Raw genomic sequence first — 12,947 nt, 5'->3', positions numbered from 1 at the left:
CTCTTTCTGAAATGCTTAGCTTACAAATTGTAAAAAAATCCACACCTCACCCATCCTTTTGATTCCTTCCAGAAGGTAGTGAGGATGAGAGTTCTCACTGTGCTGTTAAAGCACAATGTTAATGCCTTTATATATGTTTTTTATTAGGTTTCCAAGTAGCTAGAACCAGTACTGATATCAGCAAGAGAGAGCAATTCCACAGAAGTCTCATGGGAAAGGACGCCCACTGCCACAAAGCCAGCTATGTGTGGGAGAATAGTGACCCAGTTCTTGTTTGCCCTGCTCTAGATTGGTACTAGAGTGTGTGTACTTGCAGGAAGGGCTTGCTCTTTGCCTTGCTGTGTGGTGCTTCTAGCATACACCAAAGCAGGTTACTGCTGCATATTGGCTCCCTGGCATGGACATGAGGTATAGGTTTATTTTACTACTGAGGAACTAAATGTAGGACTAAATGTGCCAAGGCAAAAAAAAAACAAAAACAAGACAAAAAACCCTAAAGAGTAGAAAGGCAGGGTATAAACATTTCCAATGAACAAAAGCAAGATAAAGCCAACATATCACAGCAAACCATCTGTTAGGCAAGACCACCTAGAATCCAGCACCTACACATGACATTGAAAATTGATCCCCAGCTGTTCTAAGCCTTCATAGTTGGTGAGTAAGGCACTTATACATCCCATCCTTCCTCAAAGAGGGTTAGGACAGTCTAGCAGCACTCAGGGCCACATTTGTCAGAAGGCAGACATCCCCAACCACCAATTTTCTGACACTGTCAAGGTTTTTAGCAGAGTTTCCAGTAGTAAGCAACAAAGCTAGAAACACCGCCTGCTGGCAGTAACACAGAGAACATCTTGTTGCTAGCTTGGACACACCCTCATTCACATCTATATTTTTTATGCTGGTGAGTGAGCCAGTCCCCTAATGCAACCCTAAAGTCATACCACTGTATCCACCCAGTAATGATAATATTACAATACTTATAATCGGGACTGGCAGTAAGACATTGGTTGCAGTGCTCCCTCTAAGGCATGCGCATGCTCATAAGTTTTTTGATATCCGCTCAGTTAATTTCCAGATCCCACTCAGGTTGAATCAGGAAGGCCCCATTCTGAATGCATGTGCGTGCACTGCCACCCAGAACAAAACTCATTCTGCACAGTGATAAAAAAAAAAGAGAGAACATCAATTGGTTGTGGAGAAGGGAGGGGGATTACATATTGGAGAGAAAGCCTTTGTCCAGTAATCCAGCCAAGAAGGAGAAAAGGTAGACAATGGCCAGTCTGGATTTTTTCCTCTCTCTCAGCTCTCAAGCAGAACCAACCATACACAGGACAGATTAAACTGTTTCACTTTTATTTATGTCCTTCAAGTTGTTGGAACAGTGAGGAGTCATAGGAAGGGAACCCCAACCACCCCAGATAAAGAGCAGCATGGAGGCCCAAATACTGAATCACTGTAAACAGAACTAATCACAAGAATCACAAATAAATAAGGGGGGGGTAGGAGAAGGAGGGAGAAATGACCATCTGAAATACTGGAGAAAGGCTACAACAAAGGATTTGGGGGAAGGGCAAGGTAAGGGGAGAAATTTAACACCACAACAAACTGGGAGAGAATGTACATCACATTATACAGCAGGACTGCTTCTGTCCACTGGAAATTGAAGGGGGAGGTGGCAGCATGTCCCTGAAAAGATTTGCCCTCAGTAAAAGTTCAATGCAGACAGCCTCAACACTGCAGGATCTGTGTGTGTCTCCATCCAGTAGAAAAAACTATACATCCCCTTCTTGCTTATATTATGTCCCCGGGGATACTTTTGGGCCAAGGGAGTTAGAAAGTGGGGGGGGGGAGGAAGTGATAGTGATTACGGATGTGCACAGAACTGGCACAGGGGGATGACTTTATAGGCGGGGGAGGGTGTACTTACCTCTTCCCCTGCAGGTACTCCATTGTAAACTGGTCTGGCAGGGCGGCAGTGTAACTTCCTGCTGCCCCATCCCCTTATTGGACCAGAAGCAAGCAGAAGTATCTGGCACGCATACGCACATCAGGCACATGCGCCAGGTACGTTTGCTTACTTCCGGTCTGACAGGGTGGCAGGGTGGTACACTGGTGCCCCCGCAAACCAGTTTACAATGGAGCGCCGGTGGGGGAATGCGGCGGGAGGGGTAAGTGCACCCACCCTGCCCTTAAAGTCATCCCCCCACCACACCTGCCTTCAAACCAGCGGAACTGTCAGTCGTTCGAACTGGTTTGGAAGCCTCTGAACCGGTTCTGTGCACATCCATAGTGGTGATCTGGGAATGTTAGTAGGGAAGCAGCTACTGGGAAGAGGGAAATAGAAGGAACAAGGACAACACAAGGTTTAGTGCATTGTGCTGGAGTTGGGGGAGAGGCAAGGACAATTGGAATGGACAGAGCAAGCCCAGAATTAGAGTAAGAAGGGTCCCAGGGCAGGAAGCACACAAGTTGGCCCTTAATCCGTTTGCGGTACAGAGATGGTAGGCCCCTTGGGGTCATCAAAACGGTCCATGGTTTTGAGGCTCATGACCATGTGGAGGCCATAGGTGAAAATGGCAACGAGAAGCAGGGAGGTCAGCAACCCCATCCAGATTCCAGGAGAGAAGAAGCCGACACAGTCACTGGCGTAGGAGAACCGTAGACCAGTCACATTGAAGCTCTGGATCTGAAGAGATTGGAGTGTATGCACATTAGTGATGTTGGCTTAGGTCTTCCCGATCCCACCATCCTCCCAATATGAGCCAAGCATATTACAGCATAGGACAAAGTCTCTTTACAAGGCCTACAAGAAGGCAGTGAAAGTGGGAAGAGAAAGATTCTCTAGTCCAGCTTCCCAGGTGTTCAATTATATCCTTAGAAAGGAAATACTCTCCATTTATCTCCCATTATTGAAGAGCTAATGAAAGTAGGAGCTGGTCCAAGGATTGGGGCAGGCACTGAACAGCAGAGAACTGATCCACACTCTCAGATTCCTCATCAATGACCCACTCAATGCTCTACCTTACTTAGAATACATTCTCACACTCCAAAATACCTGAAAATTTGTGATTTTCATTCCCACTTTGGCAGAACTGTCCCTGGACACCAAGAGGGCCCCTGTAGTTGGATAGTCGCTGACATAGGCGCAGCTAAAGGAATAGATGTGGGGTGCGGTGATCTGAGTGGCATTGAAGAAAACAGGGGGGTCCTTACCCCTGACCAGCTCCACAGTGTGGAGGGAAAACCAGTTCCGTGCAGAAACTGGGTAGCGAATGTTTGTCATGTAGAACCTGGGATGAGAAAGGGATGTAAAAAGGTGAAGGACAGTAGCTGGAAAGCATCACCTGCAGCAGCTCTTTAGAATCCGACCAGAACTCAACCCCCATAATATAAGATGTACAATGCGCAACTATATTTTGGTGGGCGACTCCTGTTAAAGGGAACCCCTAAAAAGGTTTTCCCCACAAGGAATTTAATTTTATCTATCTATCTTATCTATATATCCATATCCACACACACACCCCATACACGCACACGCACCCCCCCACCCCACCCATGCACATGCACCCCCCACCCACGCACACGCACCCCCCACCCCACCCACGCACACGCACCCACCCGTACCCCCCACCCACCCACCCACGCACACACACCCACACACACACCCCATATGCAAGTCTCTAGGTGGTTTACAACAATACAATAAAAACAAATAAAAAGGTTAACACATTACAACTATTTAAAATTTAAAGTGTTAAAGCTATTAAAAACCAGACAACTATTAAAATACTGCCACTTCTGCTTCTTAAGAATACAGTAGAAAGCACTTTGCCTAACATCTCACCTGAGATTGGGGATCAGGGTTTCATTAGGCAGGGGGCACACAAAACCTGAGGCACAGCATCCCTCTTTCTCCTCTTAAAGCACTGCTCAGCCCTCTACAGCAATCCAAGGGGAACTGATGAAATGTGTAGTGCAACATCAGGCTTTCACATGCACACTTGTTAAGGTGCAAAAGGGTCACTCTAAAAAAGTGGGGTGGAGAGTGGCAGACTGGATGCAGAAAGGGAACTAACCTGGCTCTTCTCTCAAACAAAAAGGAGAAGCAGAAACTGCTAGAAGATTAGTTTTGTTAGCATAAGAACAGGATGAGAGGGGCTCTGTCATACATACGTGATTTTCAGGGAACTGCCACCAACGTTTCCATAAGCCAGTTCTAATCTGAAAGAGAACACAATAGACAATGTTAAAGACTGTCAGCCCAAGCCGACATAGACCCTGGACAATGGCATTTCCCTTCCCACTTCCCTGCAGCCTTTCCCGATTCCAGCCCTTAACCAGGGCTGTAACAGTGCTGCATTTTCGCAAATATAGCCAGCACACCAGTATAATCCACAGCTGATGGGTGGTTTTGTAAACAAAAGCCCTTATATTACCCACATTTGCTCACATCATTCAAATGGCCTCTTCTACCATTCTGAATGAGCACAAATAGTAGCAGCTACGATTATCGTTCACCGAAGCTTTTTTGTTTGTCCCACACTGCTGCAAAGGGATTGCTTTCATGTCTTGCACAGGTGCACAAGAATATCTTTTCAAACAAAACCGGCTTTGGCTCATGATAATCACAGCCACTGCATATCATTTACAAAAATCAGATTCAGGCTTTATATTGTGACCCACAAAATTAGCACTCCCTGCCAATCACTTCCCCCCAATAGTCTTAGCCACCTCAAGCACTCTTTTTGTCTATTCCTACCAGCAATTTTATAGCCACAAATTTGCTGTCAACTCACTTAGAAGCATTGGAATCCACTTTGGAGCCATCCACAATGACGCTGGCGCCACTCCCAAATGTGAGATTAGTAAGGTCATGCCATGTGCCATTAAAAGCCACTGAGAAATTGCTGGCCCAGAAGAGGATCTGTGGAGCAGCCTTTGAAGGAAAGGCAAGTGGTGGAGTCTCCTTCTGCAGCAGCTGCCGTCCCAGCCTCTCAGGGGCCACATCAGAGACATCCCGGACAACCTGGGGGGGTGGGGGAGAAAAAGGGACAGAGCTGGAGTTGAGAAAGGTTAGAAAGTTGCCGCTTGTTTCAGAATGAAGTGCCTTCTTCCACAGAAGCCACCAATCACTCTCAGTGCTTAGGTCATCTCAGGAGTTGTGTTCCCCCTAACAGGGATTCCCAGATGTTCTTGACTACAACTCCCAGAATCCCCAGCTGCAATGGCTTTTGCTTGGGGATTATGGGAGTTGTAGTCAACAACATCTGGGAATCCCTGTTAGAGGGAACACTGCTCAGGAGGTCAATGGGGGTTGCACTCAAGTCAGGCTGGTAGCCACAAGAAGCAGGGTTTTTCCTGGAACTCTCCCCCAGGGTAGCTGGCCACGCTCTCTCTCAGTTGGTCTCTCTATTTTTAAGAGCTCTGGGATAGATGTAGCTGGTTGTGAAATTAGACTGTGTTTTAGCACTGTTGTATTATCATGCTCATATTCTATACTGTAAGCTGCCTTGGGGGCTTCATTTGGGAGTAAAAAAGGGACATATGTAAGCCCTATTCATATGTTCATCACTTGCATGAGTGTACACCGATCTATCCACAGGTACAGTCATTCACATGTTATGTTGAACACAGGTACAGTAGTATACTACCCATCTGTACCATGCATTTGAACAGCCTGTACATAGGTTCACTTTTTAAATGAATGCAGGTACAGTCAATTCACACAAAAATACATCTATACATTTGTACAACATAATGTTTGAATGGGACAATAGAATACGTGGTAACACAATACAGAGCAGGAACCCAACCAAAGTAGGTGAGAAATCAGCAAAGGGCCACATACCCGTGAGGGCCGCAGAGCAGTCAGTACAGCTATGTAGGGGATGTCCTCTGACTGAAGAGCACTCAGAACTTGTCCCAGGATTTCATCTGCATGGAGAGATCATGGTAGTGAAAGAGACAGATGGCCTCTGACCCAAAGACCACAGCCTCCCACCTACCCACACTTGCCCCACATAGCATTACGCATCTCCTCAGATTCTGACCCCAATTCCCACCCACTTTTTGCTGCCTCTCCTCACAAATTCTTCCCCAAGATTCCAATCAGATTTCCCTGTAGGACTGCTGCTGCCTCCTTGGAAAACAAACATTTGATTGCTGCTGATTTGCATATATTAAAATGTTTATTTCTGAATTAATCAAGTTGCCAGATGGCAAGCACCTGTCCAGAAAGCTAAATGCACAGTCACCCTCCCCTTGAATCACTATAACCACAGCCAGATGTTAACCTAACGTTTATCCTTCAGACATGCCAAATGTTAGCCTCTCTGAACAAATGAAAATTCATCCCAATTTTCCCTCATCCTAGTTGCCTTCATGGGCTGTCCTTCCCCATTGACCTCTGGATTCTATGCTGTTGCTCACCATTGCTGATTAGAACTTCCTTTGGGTCCATGAGGCTAGAACTGGGTATGGAAGAAGAGATAAGAGGTACATTGGTAAAGCAAGTTCACAAGATGTAGAACTAGACTCTCCCACAATTTCAGTGCCTTCTTAGGACGACAGGTTTTGATAATTGACCCAGTGGTGCTCCGGCTGAGTTGTGGCTCAGGTGCAGTTACTTGGAGCAAAAAGAGAGCCATTCCACACCCCTATCAAACACCCAAGATTGTATGCCAGGGATGAGGGTGTCTGAAATGCTAGAAGAAGTCTAAGGAATAGCTTCAGAACAGGCTAAAAGCAAAGAACACATCCATACACATTAGAAGAACAGATGCCAAATACACGGGCAGGCCAGAACAGGCTGAAGACATTTAGACTCTGGCATGCAAAACATGCACAGCCTCAGACTCCAAGTTCAGCAGCCATGAGAGCTAAAAACATGCTTTTAAAAACAAAAGCCAGGATTCAAGATGCTGAATTTGGTGCTCAATAGCACATACGAGAATTGCAGGTTAACCCTGAAGGTGTATAGACACACGCATTCTCATGCAGCAGAGATGGAACTATGGCTCGATGATAAAAGCAAATGAGCTGCAGGGCTGGGTACATACCCAATGGAATATGGTAGTCGTACCAACAGCAGCGCAGGTAGGCTAGCATTGAGCCGCAGCTCCTGCAGGGTGTTCTGATCCACATGAAGAGGTGCAATGCCCAGTTTGGCCTTCAAGAAGGCAGGGACAGCACTAGCTGCAAACCAGTCCACAGAAGGAAGCACCAAGGAGGAGGGAGCTGCAGCTAGTGCATTCTGTTGGGAAGACAGAGGAAGGGTGAGCACCAGAATACTGCCTAAGACATGCTATTGATTACAAGTCTGCATCTCATATGTCTCAGCCACTGAGCAACCCAAATGCTGATCTTTTCATTCTACAGCATTCTGGCATTCAACCATTATTTTCCCCACCCTAATGCCAGAAATCTAACCCCCCCTCAAAAAAAAAACCCCACAAACCACCCAATTCCATCTCCCTGCTTCTCCAAGTGTTCAAATCTCATTCCAAGATGTGTGGCATTCTAATCAACATTTCCTCATTTGCATAGCCTAGTGTGAAAACATAACATATGCCAAACAGTGAGGCTGTGCAGGAAAGTGCTATTGCCGACACCAAACAAAACATCCAGGACTCTGCATAGCTCCAAAAGGTCCACTTGCAAGCCACAGATTTCAGGAAAGCTGTGGCAGAAATATGCTCGCATTGCAAGACCGTAGCCACTTTGTACACAAAACGTTTCCATCTTGCTTACACTTGATCAAAAAAAGTTAGTTTTTCCAGTCTGAAGTAACTTATATCCTTGAAACGGATACTGTACTACATTAAACAAGCATTTATTGTGTTGCTTCTCCTTTGACCAAGCTAATGACAGTCATCTGGAAGCAGGGTGGTTCTCCCAGCAATAGCAACATCAAACATGAACATGGAGATGGTGGTGGATGAGAGAAAGGATTACTTCACAGAAAAGTTGCAATTAGTACAGGGATTTAGTACTACCACTACTGGTTTTTCAACATGAATGGATCAGTAGGCCAGTATGGAGATCAAAAGAGCCTTTTAATCAAGTAATTTTATGCCTAGGAAGGGGGAGGATTTCCTCCCTACCAGGGGATGGAATACTCAGTTCATGTACTGGCTATGTTACTATTTCCAAGGTCTAGTTGCATAAATATGAATGCCTTAAGGCAGGGGTTCTCAAACTTGGGCCCACAGATGTGGTTGGGCTACAACTCCCATCATTCCCAGCCACAATGGCCTTTGGTTATTATTTCAGTTAGCCATTATTCAGAATTTATTGCAGAGTACAGCTAGACTTCAATTTGTCAGCATTTCGGTCCTTGTTATTCGAAGAGACATAAACCAAAGCTCTGCAACTTTTCTATTTATACCCCGCAGATTACTGCTCAGGGCGGCTCACAACATTTATAAAATAATTACAATATGAAAATCAGACTAATAAAATTAACCAGTTTAAACAAGTTAAAAATCCAAGCTAAAGCCACAATCAGAACCAGCTTTTAAAATTTCAAATTACATTCTTTAAAAACACTAAACATTAAGAATTATAAAAACTAAAGACTAGAGAACCTACCAGATATAAGCAACAGGTGAAACATTAAAAAACCTCTTTAAAAAGCTGGTTTTTTTCCAAAACACACACACACACACGCACACACGCACACACACACACGCGAACACACACAGACAGAGAGGGAGCATGGCGAAGCTCTTCAGGGCATCTGAAGAGAAAGCACTGGCATCTTCATAGGCCAGTCAATACAGAAAGACCGATCTTACACATCCGTCAGGGAGTAAAAAATAAAGCTTTTTAATACTGCATCTTAGCTAAAACTTTGGGTTTTCTTTCCCCCACTCTAATATGACTGCTCCACCCAAGATATTCTCACTACTGTTCTCTGTTGGCACATTAGTTAAAGCAAAGGAACAACAAGCTGTTGCAGCTTACACTGAAGACCTTGGAAGACAAAGGAATGGAAAGAAAACTCTAGTTGTCTAGACAGGAATTTGATCTCACAATAAAGTTCCCCTTTTATGGGCTCTCTTGGCAATCCACTGGGATGCAGTGGTCCATTACGAAGTCTACACAACACAAAGTGTGTGGGGGGGGCCTGGGGGGGAATTAGCAACTCACCAACATCCAACTCATTATTACTCACTTACCTCCAGGTTGGGGAAGGCGCTATCTGGCTTGTTTCCAAACACCCCACCATAGGCTGTGAAATCCTCGACACTGAGCTGTGAGATAAAAGCATTTTTTTAAAGTACTTTTCAAATACCGTTTCTAAGGTTTAACAGTAAAAAGACTGTTCTTTTGCAAGCCAAAAAAAAGTTACTGTAAGCCACTTGATTTTAGGTCAAGAGACAAAAAGAACAAAAACAGAAGAACAAGAGGGAAGAATGGGCCACTGTAGGAAAGGAAACAGAAAATTGGACTAGGTAGGCTTTAGGTCTGATCCAGCAGGGCTTATGTTCTTAAATCAACTAGAAGGTTTTTCACAGCAAGCACTCTGCTGGCTCTCAATGCCTCCAGATTAGGGGCAAGCTTCACATCATTATTACAACAAACAGTTAATACCCCCCAAAAGCTAACTTTCCATCAGCAGAGGGACTAGTAAAGGGAACACCAGGGAGGGGGAAAGAATGAGGAACTGATAAATGGAGTCATAAGGCTTCCAGCTCACATGACCAGGGGGAAGAAGCGTCTTCTCCTTTAGTCACTGCTATATGAATAAAGCAGTGACAATGAGCCCAGTGAAGGTAGTATGCAGTATAAAGGGAGGTTTCCAGAAGACTATTTTGCCCGCAGAGATTGGAGGTGGGATTTCAGAGTCTGAACAAATCCTTCAGGACTAAATAATTGGCACCGAGATAATGCAAGTTTTTAAAAAAGTAATCCAAGTAATCCAGTCAGTAACTATTATGGCCCCCCCAACAAAGGAATTCTGGGAACTGTAGTTCTGTGAAGAAGCCAGACTTAAAGAATAATCAGAAACCTTTACAAAGCAATTCCCCAGGTACTTTGGGAGAAGCCATTACTGTTGAATTGGTTAACATTTGTAGTGGAGATGAGCTCTCAGGGAAGTGTTTTTCCAAGATCCAGGAAACAAATACTGTACTCACTTTCTCCTGAAGGAAGAGGAGCACATTGTGAGGTCCATTGTCTAGTGCAGAGTCCAATAAAGCAGCAAGCTGGGTTTCTGTCACCACATGCCCTTCATGCAGGGCTGCAGAGGGGGGCCATAAGGATCTGTGCTCACAGAAGAGAGACAGAAAGGGCCAGAAGGAAATTAAAAAAGACTCGCTTTTCTTGCACAGAAGCTTCCTTTGTGAAAACCGAGTTGAGCAGGGAATAAAAGGGCCAATTTGCTCATTGCAAAATAAAGGTCATAAAAGCCCCCAAAAGACTGGGCTTCCAGTATATGGCCACCTACAACTAGAGACCACGTAAGTATCCAGAGGAGTTTGTCACACATAGACAGGGCTCAAACCCAGCTTAGCCACATGCTCATTGGGAAATCACCCTAGTTTAAGCAACTCTTGACTGTAAAATCAGAACAAACCAAACATTACAAGATAGATCAGGCTAATGCAATAGTAGTACAGTACGGGATCTTTTCTCCATCACCAGGATTTTGTTTCCACAAATAGGTTGTGGAGGTAGGACGGGGCAAACAATGCCAACACTTCTCTCACACATATGTTGGATCAAGACATTTCAAAGTCATGGAGAATACATTAGTGGGTCAGGTGGAGGTGAACAAATGTCTGAAGATATGTACAAAAGAGGGGTTGGAATCTCCATTCACCACCATATAGACTATAAAATTAACATCATTTTAAGCCCTCAGCCCTGTCACAATTTGTCACTCTAGAACAGTCTCCTCCATGCCTGGGAACAGGACATAAGACTACAGAAAAAAAATAGCCAGGACACAGGAAGAAGAGCATAGAGGAGTTAAGTTAAATAAGCAAAGGTTGAATCAAGAGAGATACTATGTCAAGAGAGGAGAACCAGAAGAAGAGAGATTTACCTGTTTGGCACCAAGTCATGATATATTGTACTAAATTATTGCTTTGGGGAAACAAATGCATCCTAAGCAAATCAATATCCAACTCCACCCTGGGTCAAGTATTGATACATGTGGCTTCTTTGTCAGCCTTGGTGCAAGACATATGTTATGAATGGGCCCCCTCAAGAGATGGAATGCCATTACACTTGGTATACTTCATTTATATATTGCTGTTGCCCGTCCCTTGCATGTACTTTTAGCTGGATTTGTATTGCCAGAAAAAGACCCAGATTACTACAGTTTCCCTAATGCTTTATGAGAGAATATGGCAATAGAATGCATGCTTGCAACACCTGTTTGCCACATTCATACATCACGTTTTAGGCATGCATTTTAGACATCTAAAACGGTAACATGTGAACAGAATGAGAACGACCATGGGTAGCTGTAGCAGGTGTTTTACACTAAGCAAGAGGTTGAACTAGAAGGCCTCCTAAGTTCCTTCCAATCTACCAGTCTTTGATTCCATAGGTGCAGAGCGTCAAGGGGCCAAAAACCCTTAAGCGCTGTTGAGTACATCCCTCGGGTCACCCCTGTTCACCATACCCTATGAATCCCTTCCATGCCAAACCCCCACAGAACAGCCCAAAGCCCCACATACCTGTGACTAGACCAAGCCAGCAGGGGCACCTGCCCGGTCTGGGCAATCGCCAGCCCCAGGCCCAGCAACAAGAGAAAGCCAGCAATCTCCTGAAACGCCATCTTCCTTCCTGTTCCCTTTGCAGTCCGTCCTTCGCTTGCTTCCCGGCCTGCTGCAGCCTATCAGAATGCGCGGTGAAGGGCTGGAACCATCGACTGGGGAGAATAGCCAATTAGGGTACGAGGCTGGATCAGCGCGAACCAATAAGAACCTTTCCTGTGTTGCCCCTGTCTTCCTTCCCGTTCATCGGCAAAACGGCGTGTCCGCTGTTATGCATTTTACTTAGAAGTAAGTCTCGCTGTATTCATAGGGCTTACACTCACGTAAACGTACATTTGCGGCCCAGCCCTGTGCTCTGACGGGAGGAGTTTTGTAATTAGGGGAAGTCAAGTGTCAAGTATCGTGAGTTTTGCCCTCGCCTCTATAGAAGAAAGCGGAACCGATATTGTTTTGCGAGAATGCTGGTGAAGCCGGTATGAGAACTAATACAGCAGGTAGTGTTTTCGATTGCCGGATTTCAGGCTTGGAATAGTGAATGTGCACCTGAGCCAGTGCAGAGTGCATTTCCTCGATACAACAGAGGAATTACAATTAACTCCCACAGACGTATCGACGAGGAAGAGAAGCATCTGGGGTCATAAGTGGTAGCTTTCCAGGCAGTTTGATCGCTGACAGCTGATTAGCCATTGTACTCGGCGGTTAGCTCTGTGCTGAAGCACGTAAAATAATGAAGTCTCTTTGATTATCTCTCCATTTTAACATGGAAATGGGAGGAGAGCTGGTCTTGTGGTATCAAGCATAAATTGTCCCCTTTGCTAAGCAGGGCCCATCCTGGTTAGCATTTGAATGGGAGAGACTACATGTGTGAGCACTGAAAGATATTTCCCTTTATGGGATGATCTGGGAAGAGCATCTTCATGCTTGCATGCAGAAGGTTTCAAGTTCCATCTCTGGCATCCCCAGATAGGGCTGAGACTCCTGCTTGTAACCTTGGAGAAGCCACTGTCGTTCTGTGTAGCTAGATGGGCCAATAGTCTGACTCGGTCTATGGCGGCTTCCTATGTTCCTACATATAGCAAAGACCTAAGTCACCTGTAGCTCGGCGGTGTAAAGAGTGCCACTGAGTCCGTGTTGACTCCTGGTGACCACAGAGCCCTTTGGTTTTCTTTTGGCAGAATACATGAGGGGTTTACCATTGCCTCCTCCCACACAAAATGA

The 12,947-nt window shown here is 45.2% G+C and overlaps 1 protein-coding gene across 1 annotated transcript; it reads right to left on the bottom strand.

The window, feature by feature from the left end:
• Positions 1-1,332: 1,332 nt before the first annotated feature.
• On the bottom strand, positions 1,333-11,863 carry ATP6AP1 (ATPase H+ transporting accessory protein 1). The gene is made up of 10 exons (XM_053300326.1): positions 11,691-11,863; positions 10,140-10,266; positions 9,180-9,254; positions 7,059-7,252; positions 6,430-6,470; positions 5,849-5,934; positions 4,797-5,026; positions 4,174-4,221; positions 3,056-3,290; positions 1,333-2,686 (listed from the first exon to the last, which is right to left on the bottom strand). Exons 1-10 carry the CDS (start codon positions 11,789-11,791, stop codon positions 2,477-2,479), a joined length of 1,347 nt encoding a protein of 448 aa, XP_053156301.1. The 5' UTR covers positions 11,792-11,863; the 3' UTR covers positions 1,333-2,476.
• Between the last annotated feature and the right edge of the window lie 1,084 nt (positions 11,864-12,947).

The sequence above is a fragment of the Hemicordylus capensis genome, chromosome 2 (assembly GCF_027244095.1).
Source record: "Hemicordylus capensis ecotype Gifberg chromosome 2, rHemCap1.1.pri, whole genome shotgun sequence".
In the NCBI taxonomy this organism is placed as follows: domain Eukaryota; kingdom Metazoa; phylum Chordata; class Lepidosauria; order Squamata; family Cordylidae; genus Hemicordylus; species Hemicordylus capensis.
This window is presented reverse-complemented; position numbering and strand designations above follow the sequence as displayed.

Excerpts from the sequence above, each read along its gene's own strand:
- ATP6AP1 (XM_053300326.1), bottom strand. The coding sequence starts at position 11,791 with ATGGCGTTTCAGGAGATTGCTGGCTTTCTCTTGTTGCTGGGCCTGGGG. Across the intron at positions 9,255-10,139 it reads TCCTCTTCCTTCAGGAGAAA|CTCAGTGTCGAGGATTTCAC; the intron begins GTGAGTACAGTA and ends TTTATCTCACAG. Across the intron at positions 5,935-6,429 it reads GGAAGTTCTAATCAGCAATG|ATGAAATCCTGGGACAAGTT; the intron begins GTGAGCAACAGC and ends CTCTCCATGCAG.